The 9,072-nt window shown below is 41.5% G+C and overlaps 1 protein-coding gene across 2 annotated transcripts; it reads left to right on the forward strand.

Annotated features, from left to right (window-relative positions):
* Window positions 1-324: 324 nt before the first annotated feature.
* On the forward strand, window positions 325-2,042 carry LOC126758016 (arabinose-proton symporter-like). Of its 2 annotated transcripts, none has more exons than XM_050471995.1 (3): window positions 325-473; window positions 538-701; window positions 776-2,042. In XM_050471995.1, the coding sequence occupies exons 1-3, from the start codon at window positions 395-397 to the stop codon at window positions 1,910-1,912; spliced, it is 1,380 nt and encodes a 459-aa protein (XP_050327952.1). In that variant the 5' UTR covers window positions 325-394; the 3' UTR covers window positions 1,913-2,042. The 2 variants fall into 2 exon arrangements, with proteins under 2 accessions (XP_050327952.1, XP_050327953.1); XM_050471996.1 differs by having other exon boundaries at window positions 574-701.
* Window positions 2,043-9,072: the final 7,030 nt, after the last annotated feature.

Consider the following 9,072-nt stretch of genomic DNA (forward strand, 5'->3'; position numbering starts at 1 on the left):
ACATACATGCTATTTTTGAATTTCATAGATTTCCATAGATCTCTTTCATAGGTCTTCAAATTGTCGCTTTAGCAAAACTCCGGTTGGACAAACACACTTCGCTGAATCAAGTGAATTGTGCCAAACTACATTTACCTCTTTTCGCGCTGGGTGTAATATTAATCTATGACATACGACAATGAATGATATGATAATATTATCAATTTCGACATGAATTGTTTACCTCCTTTTGGTTCGTAATCAGAAATGTGCTTTCAAAGCAGCAGTGTACTGATAACGGCAATAAAACTTTGCACTTTTATGTAGTATTTTGCAAGACCTCTTAGGATGCAGAACCTATCTGCGTGATTTCAGTATTTATTTTTATTATTTTTTTTGAACGTCCATTGGCATTATGACCACAATAAACCCGACAAATATTAACAAAGGTCGCTTCTGGATTGATGGACCACAGACGAACGCATTGGTGTCAGGTCAGTTATTTTCAAGTTCAATGCTGGGTCCCTTAACGAAGCCGTTTCCAACCATTACTTACAGATGCTTTCATTTTCATAACCGGCGGTTTCCACTTAGCCGTCAGCGTTGGCTGGAGCTATACCGTCTACAGTTTACATTTCTATTATTGCTGGTTTATTGGTGTGGCAATCGGTTGTATACTTGCGCCATTGCTTATCAACTGGAAGCGCCGTAGGTTATTTATAGTGAGTATGCGTGGTGTACAGCGGCGCTTGTGCGATAATGCTCACCTGTTTTTTTATTACGCTCTCACATACAGGTCTCGCCCATATTGTTGGTGAATCTGTCGGCCATTCTCACAGCAAGCGTTTACTACAGTACGAATACGCTGATTGCCGCACGATATTTGAATGGCATCGCCATCGGTCTCACCAGCGTCTCGTTCATCATGCATGCCAGTGAAATCGCCTCGGAGCATTCTCGCGGTTACTGCTTGTGCCTGGAGCAAGTTGGCTTAGTCGGTGGTGCATATGTGCAAATTCTCTATACCGGCTATTGGGGTAGTGATGTGGATTTCAGTCCCTATTGCCTACAAGGCATATTGTGCGTAGTTTTTGGTGTAATCGCGTTGCTGTTAACATTCACTTCAATCGATTCGCCGATTTTGCATTTGGGACGCGGCGACGAACCGGTGGCTCTGAATTGTATTGTGCGTCTCTATCGCCCACCCGTTATGACCAATGAGAAACAAGTGATATTTAACAAGCTCAAAGCGTATGTCGACATGAATGAGTCCATGTCGCTGCGGCAGTGTTTCATGCAGAGTTTGGGTCCACTACTCAGAATTTTACCCTATCGTTGTATGCTTTCGTTTATCTTCGCGCTACCGATTGTGGATGCTTTCAAATGGTCCGAGGGCGTAAGCACCGCTGGCTCTTTGGTCAATTGGCCACCTACCATTTACGGTCTGCTGGGTGTCTTAGGCGTGATGGTCACTTTTTCGACAATCGAAGCAATTGGCCGCAAAGCGGTGAGCTTGTTTTCGCTCTTGTGTGTGGGTGGTCTGACGATCGGTGTTGGTATTATCTTCAATGATACTTTGGCTCTTATTAACTCTACGAAAATGGCGACTGCATGCGCCTTACTGATGATTGCGCAAATCTTTGGTGGCATCTTTGCGCCCAGCACAACAGTTTATTTGGGTGAAGCGTTTCCGTTACGTCTGAAGCGTTATTTCATAGCATTTGTCGTTCTCGTACAATATATGGTGGATCTGATCATTGTATGTACATTCACGTTCTCGCCGAATAATATGTTTGTCTACTGCCTTGTCACGGGGCTGATAATGTGTGTGGCTTGCATAATCTTTGCCTTTACCATGCCAGAAACCAGGAAGAATACTTTACAGGAGGCACAACAACAATTTTCATATGGACTGCATTTAAGGTTCTATTAAATGTTTTGTAAAATAATATAAATATTTTATTTGAAAATTTAGATAAATGCCTTTAAGTATATATGTACACACATATATTACATAATGTCCGAATTTTGTCGTGGCACAGCAACAACCATGACTATGTTAAATAAAAAAAAAAATAATTCAAGAACTCATTTTGTTTATAATAATTTTAATGGCGGAATCACAGTGCGGACACCGTTAACCCTTATTTTTCCCTTCCAAAAACGCACAAAAATACTATCCACTTTTCAGGCAACTGGTTGGAACATAATCTCAGATCCAAGTACTCCAGTCAACGGCGAGTTTAAAGCTAAAATTAACAGCTCTGCATTGATCGAAACAAATGGTAATCCGATGGTGCAAGATCAGAACTATATGGTGGATGCATCAAAACTCTCCAAGTTCTCCCAGTTTTTGCGGAGTTATCAAAGATGTGTGTGGTCTAGGGTTGTCCTAATGGAAGACGAAGCCCTTTCTGTTGATCAGTTCTGGCCATTTTTCTTTTCTTTTGATTGCTTACTTCAATCTCATCAGTTGTTGACAGTAAAATGTAGAGTCAATCGTTCGACCAGGCTGGAGCAGCTCATAGTGGATGATTCCTTTCCAATCCCATCAAACACTCAGCATAACCTTTCGAGGCGTCAATCCTGGCTTTGCGACCACTTGTTGAGCTTCACCACGCTTGGAGCATGATCTTTTTCGCACATTATTGTCGTATTTGATCCACTTTTCGTCTCCTGTTACCATTCGCTTCAGAAATGGATCATCAAAGAATCGCAGATGTTAATTCGGACCATTAAATCTTTCACAGACAATTCATGTGGAACCCAAATATCGGGCTGCTTTTTGTAGCTAGGCTTTTTTTAAATGTTTCAAAATCATTTGATGATGAATGTTAAGTTTCTTATCAATGTCATGGCTGTTTATGTGACGGTCATAGTCAATCTTTTCCATAATTTCATCGACTTTTCAACGATAGGTCGAAGCTTAAAACTCACTTTTTCAACACTATAAGATATGACACAATGAGATTGGTAACACTGGAGTTATACGACTGCGACGACATCTATCGACAAAAACGAAAAGACTTTTTCGTCAACTGCATTTCAATACTTAGTATTAGTAAAAATATTTATTTGAAAAGGAACTACAGCTGATCTCCGTGAGCTCCTCTCAAAAAAGACGTTTTGCGGTGACCACTATACCTCTGAACTGGATCCTCTGAAATTAACAAACCAATCTGATTTCTGTAAAGCGTGTTTAAAGTTTGGAATGCACCTCTTTTTCAAATTTCCGTGTAACGATAAGAAATTTTCTGTTAAAGTTTATAATTTAGATATAGAAACGTTTTATTTGTAAGAAGAATACAATGATTAGATTATAATAATTACAACAAGTAGTTTGTGTTGCAAGTACTTTCAACACTCCTCCTCAACACAATATTAACTGCAACAGTAACAACCAAAATATGTATGTATGTATATGTATTATTCTAGTCCCAAAAGTGTAACAAATTTATGATTATTATATTTTTCTAAGTTTTTCGTTATATCAGCAACCATCTCATTTGTTGGTACGTAATGAATTGAAATTTGTCTACTATTTAAAACTTCGCGTATATGCTGATATTTTATATCAATATGCTTGCTGCGAGAGTGATATACAGGATTCTTAATTAAATGTTGTGCCCCAAATTTATCGCCGTTGATTTTTATAGGATTATTCGTTGGATCCATCCCGATTTCTTGTATAAGTTTCTTATATATGTGTCTTCTTTTGCTGCTGCGGACATCACCATGTATTCCGCTTCTGTACTGCTGAGTGCAACTGTGTTTTGTTTCTTAGATTGCCAAGAGAATACGCTGCCTGCCAAAAAGAAAGCATATCCCGTATAAGACTTTCTGTCCGTAGCGTAGCTACCCCAATCAGCATCTGCATAGCCTTCAATCGACTTTCCTGTTTTAAAATAATGCAATTTATAATCACATGTTTTATTTAAATATCGTAATATATGTTTGGCTCTTGTCTCGTGTTCGATGTGTGCATCTTTATTACGCTGTGATAATTTAGAAACAGCGTGTAAAATGTCGGGTCTTGTTAAAATTGCTAAATACATAAGCGAACCAATAGTAACTGATATTTCGTTTGATCAACTTTCTTGCAATTTTCGTTGTTGCATTTAATTTGAATTTTAGGTTCAAGAGTTGTTACAACTGGCCTACAATTAATCATACCATATTGCTTTAAAAGTTCATTGATATAATTAGATTGGCAGACTGTAATTGCTCCAGTTTCCCCTTTGCGCTGAAATGTCATTCCTGAAAAATGTCTCAGTGGTCCTTTATCAATTACTTTAAATTCATTTCCAATTTTCTTCTTGATTTCAGTTAAATCTGCTTTATTGGTTGATGCAAGCATAATGTCATCAAAATAAACAGCAATTATATTAAAACACCAATTTGAATGTTTCGTGTAAACGCAAGGTTCACTTGGACATGACGCAAAACCAATTTTCTTCAAAATGAAATCGAGTTTTGAATTCCATTATCTTCCTGATTGTTTGAGTCCATATAACGACTTGTGAAGTTTAAGGACACGATTTGGGAAAATTTTATGTACAAAATACTCTGGTTGTTTCATGTAAACTGTGTCATGAAGTTCGCCATTTAAATAAGCTGTTGCAACGTGCATTTGATGTTAATGCATTTGGTGCTTTACTGCTAATGCAATTATCATCCTAAGAGTTTCGTAGCGTACCACTGGTGAAAAAGTTTCTTTGTAATTTATACCGTATTGCTGACTACAACCCTTTGCTACTAGCCTTGCCTTAAAACGTTCAATATTACCATCAACATCTCGCTTCACAGAAAAAACCCATTTACATCCGACAACTTTTTGACATGACGGTAATTCTTCCAGCGTCCATGTGTCTATCAACGCATCATATTCAACTTGCATGGCTTTCTTCCATTCTGCAGAATATTCGCTGGGTAATGCTTCTCCAACAGTTTCAGGTATCTTTATGCTGTTATTTATTTATTCATTGAATTCAATATATTATGTTGATTTCTAGGACGACCAACCCTGCCTGTTCGGATTATTGTTGGTCTTCCTCTTCCTCTTGTATTAGATTTCTCATTATTTATCATATTAATAGGATCTACTTCAACTTTATCATCTTTTGCTATCGGAATATTGCTGGCATATACTTGCTCTCCTCCTCCAGCGAGATTGTCTTTGCACTCTGTATCAGTTACTGCTTCGTCATTATTTGTTTTGAGTATTAATTCGCTCACGCCTACCTTATCACTGACTTCATTAATTTTCTGAGAGTTTTTAATGAATATAACATCTCTACTTATGATGAATTTGCGTGTTATTCGGTCATATAAACGATATGCCTTGGCCTTTTCTGCATATCCAACCATAATATATTCTTTACCTTTATGTCGAAACTAATGAATTTCTTATGAATATTTAGAGCAATAGCTTATGATCCATTCATGTTAGTTCATACAGGAATGGATGAAAGTTTTTGGGCATAGGCAATTTCTACCGCTGTATTTCTACGCAATAGGTCGCCAACAAAGATTCCAGTAAACAAAACTCCTTACGAAACTTGGTTAGGAAGAAAACCAATGGTTCATTTTCTAAAAACTTTTGGATCATTAGCGCTTCATCTTCTTAATTGGCGTAGACACCGCTTACGCGATTATAGCCTAGTTAACAACAGCGCGCCAGTCGTTTCCTTTCCGCTACGTGGCGCAAATTGGATATTCCAAGCGAAGCCAGGTCCTTCTCCACTTGGTCCTTCCAACGGAGTGGAGGTCTTCCTCTTCCTCTGCTTCCCCCGGCGGGTACTGCGTCGAATACTTTCAGAGCTGGAGTGTTTTCATTCATCCGGACAACATGACCTAGCCAGCGTAGCCGCTGTCTTTTAATTCGCTGAACTATGTCAATGTCGTCGTATATCTCGTACAGCTCATCGTTCCATCGAATGCGGTATTCGCCGTGGCTAACGCGCAAAGGACTATAAATCTTTCGCAGAACTTTTCTCTCGAAAACTCGCAACGTCGACTCATCCGTTGTTGACATCGTCCAAGACTCTGCACCATATAGCAGGACGGGAATTATGAGTGACTTATAGAGTTTGGTTTTTGTTTTTCGAGAGAGGACTTTGCTTCTCAATTGCCTACTCAGTCCGAAGTAGCACGTGTTGGCATGAGTTTTTCAGTGTTGGATTCCGATTCTAACGTTGTTGTTGCTAATGTTGGTTCCAAGATAGACGAAATTATCTTCAACTTCAAAGTTATGACTGTCAACAGTGACGTGAGTGCCAAGTCGCGACCGCGACGACTGTTTGTTTGATGACAGGAGATATTTCGTCTTGCCCTCGTTCACTGCCAGACCCATTTCTTTTGCTTCCTTGTCCAGCCTGGAGAAAGCAGAACTAACGGCGCGGGTGTTGAGGCCGTATATCAATATCATCGGCAGACGCCAGCAGCTGTACACTCTTATAGAAGATGGTAACTTCTCTATTTAGTTCTGCAGCTGGGACTATTTTCTCCAAAGCAGGTTGAAAAAGTCGCACGATAGGGAATCGCCTTGTCTGAAACCTCGTTTGGTATCGAACGGCTCGGAGAGGTCCTTCCCGATTCTTAAGGAGCTCTTCGTGTTGCTCAACGTCAGTTTACACAGCCGTATTAGTTTTGCGGGGATACCAAATTCAGACATCGCGGCATAAAGGCAGCTCCTTTCGTGCTGTCGAAAGCAGCTTTGAAATCGACGAAGAGGTGGTGTGTGTCGATTCTTCTTTCACGGGTCTTTTCCAAGATTTGGCGCATGGTGAATATCTGGTCCGTTGTTGATTTGACAAGTCTAAAGCCACACTGATCTTTGTTGACGGTGGGCTTTAATCTTTCACGCAATACGCTCGATAGAACCTTATTTGCGATGTTGAGGAGGCTAATCCCACGGTAGTTGGCGCAGATTGTGGGGTCTCCTTTTTTATGGATTGGGCATAACACACTTAAATTCCAATCGTTGGGCATGCTTTCATCCGACCATATTTTACAAAGAAGCTGATGCATGCTCCTTATCAGTTCTTCGCCGCCGTGTTTGAATAGCTCGGTCGGCAATCCGTCGGCTCCTGCCGCTTTGTTGTTCTTCAGGCGGGCAATTGCTATTCGAACTTCTTCATGGTCGGGTAATGGAACGTCTGTTCCATCGTCATCGATTGGGGAATCGGGTTCTCCTTCTCCTGGTGTTGTGCGTTCACTGCCATTCAGCAGGCTGGAAAAGTGTTCCCTCCATAATTTAAGTATGCTCTGGGCATCAGTGACTAGATCACCTTTGGGGGTTCTACAAGAGTATGCTCCGGTCTTGAAACCTTATGTAAGCCGCCGCATTTTTTCGTAGAATTTTCGAGCATTACCCCTGTCGGCCAGCTTATCAAGCTCTTCGTACTCACGCATTTCGGCCTCTTTCTTCTTCTGTCTACAAATGCGTCTCGCTTCCCTCTTCAACTCTCGGTATCTATCCCATCCCGCTCGTGTAGTGGTCGATCGTAACGTTGCGAGACACGGCACTCCTCGTCGTACCAGCTGTTCTTTTGCACTTTTCGAAAACCAATGGTTTCGGTTGCAGCTGTACGTAAGCAGTTTGAAATGCCGTCCCACAGTTCCGTTATACCGAGTTGTTGACGAGTGCTCTCAGAGAGTAGGAGTGCAAGCCGAGTAGAAAATCATTCGGCTGTCTGTTGTGAATGCAGCTTCTCGACGTCGAACCTTCCTTGTGTTTGTTGGCGTGCGTTTTTTGCTGCACAGAGGCGGGTCCGAATCTTAGCTGCAACAAGATAGTGGTCCGAGTCGATGTTAGGACCTCGGAGCGCACGCACATCTAAAACACTAGAGACGTGTCTTCCGTTTATCACAACATGATCGATCTGGTTGGTAGTTTTTCGATCCGGAGACAGCCAGGTAGCGTGATGAATCTTCTTATGCTGGAATCTAGTACTACAGATAACCATATTTCGGGCCCCGGCGAAGTCGATCAGCCTCAAACCATTTGGGGTTGTTTCCTCGTGGAGACTGAATTTACCGACCGTAGTGCCAAAGATACCTCCTTTGCCTACCCTGGCGTTAAAGTCGCCAAGCACGATTTTGACATCGTGGTGGGGGCAGCCTTTATAAGTGCGCTCCAAGCACTCATAAAAGGCATCTTTGGTCACATCGTCCTTCTCTTCCGTCGTGGCGTGGGCGCAAATCAGCGATATGTGGAAGAACCTCGCTTTGATGCGGATTGTGGCTAGACGTTCATTCACCGCAGTGAATGATAGTACTTGGCGACGGAGTCTCTCTCCAACCACGAATCCTATACCAAACTTGCGCTCCTTTATATGGCCACTGAAGTAAATGTCACAAGGACCTACTCATCTCTGTCCTTGTCCCGTCCATCGCATTTCTTGGACGGCGGTGATGTCAGCCTTTGTTTTTACGAGGACATCAACCAGCTGGGTAGCGGCACCTTCCCAATTAAGGGACCGGACATTCCAGGTCCCTCAATTTGTAGTCCTTATTTCGTTTGCCATGGTCGTCATCAAAAGGGGGGTCTCTCATCCGAGGCTGGTTATAGCTATTCACTGGGGGCGTTTTTTACGTGGCGGGTCCCAACCCCAGCGCACAACCCTATGTAGGGGATGTTTTGCCTTCTCACTTTATCTCGCTTTCAAACGGATGTTCTTAGGCTACCCAGAAGATACTTGGTCTAGAATCGGAAATCGTGAGCTGCTTGACCCATGTGTAAAAGAATCGTTTCTAGCCACTCCCAAGTGAATGGCGATCAGAGAACTTTCCTCACTTGCGTGAACTTCTACACATGACTCCATCCACCGGTTCATTAGCGTTAGAATAAAAACATGAATTCGGTGCTTTTCCAAAAATGAAAAAATTATTGCATTTGTGCGCCTTCAGTAAATTTTTACCTGCAGCATTTTTGATAACGCAAAATTTCTTATTAAACGAAATTGTACACCCTATGCTCGAAGCCTTTCCAACAGATATAAAATTTGATTGTAGATCTGCGACGTACAGAACATTCCTCATGATAACATCTTCGTTTCCTGATCGTAGGATCACAGTCCCAATACCTTGCGC

Source organism: Bactrocera neohumeralis, chromosome 5 (assembly GCF_024586455.1).
Source record: "Bactrocera neohumeralis isolate Rockhampton chromosome 5, APGP_CSIRO_Bneo_wtdbg2-racon-allhic-juicebox.fasta_v2, whole genome shotgun sequence".
Taxonomy (NCBI): Eukaryota; Metazoa; Arthropoda; class Insecta; order Diptera; family Tephritidae; genus Bactrocera; species Bactrocera neohumeralis.

Excerpts from the sequence above, each read along its gene's own strand:
- LOC126758016 (XM_050471995.1), top strand. The coding sequence starts at position 395 with ATGACCACAATAAACCCGACAAATATTAACAAAGGTCGCTTCTGGATT. Across the intron at positions 474-537 it reads GACGAACGCATTGGTGTCAG|ATGCTTTCATTTTCATAACC; the intron begins GTCAGTTATTTT and ends CATTACTTACAG. Across the intron at positions 702-775 it reads AGCGCCGTAGGTTATTTATA|GTCTCGCCCATATTGTTGGT; the intron begins GTGAGTATGCGT and ends TCTCACATACAG.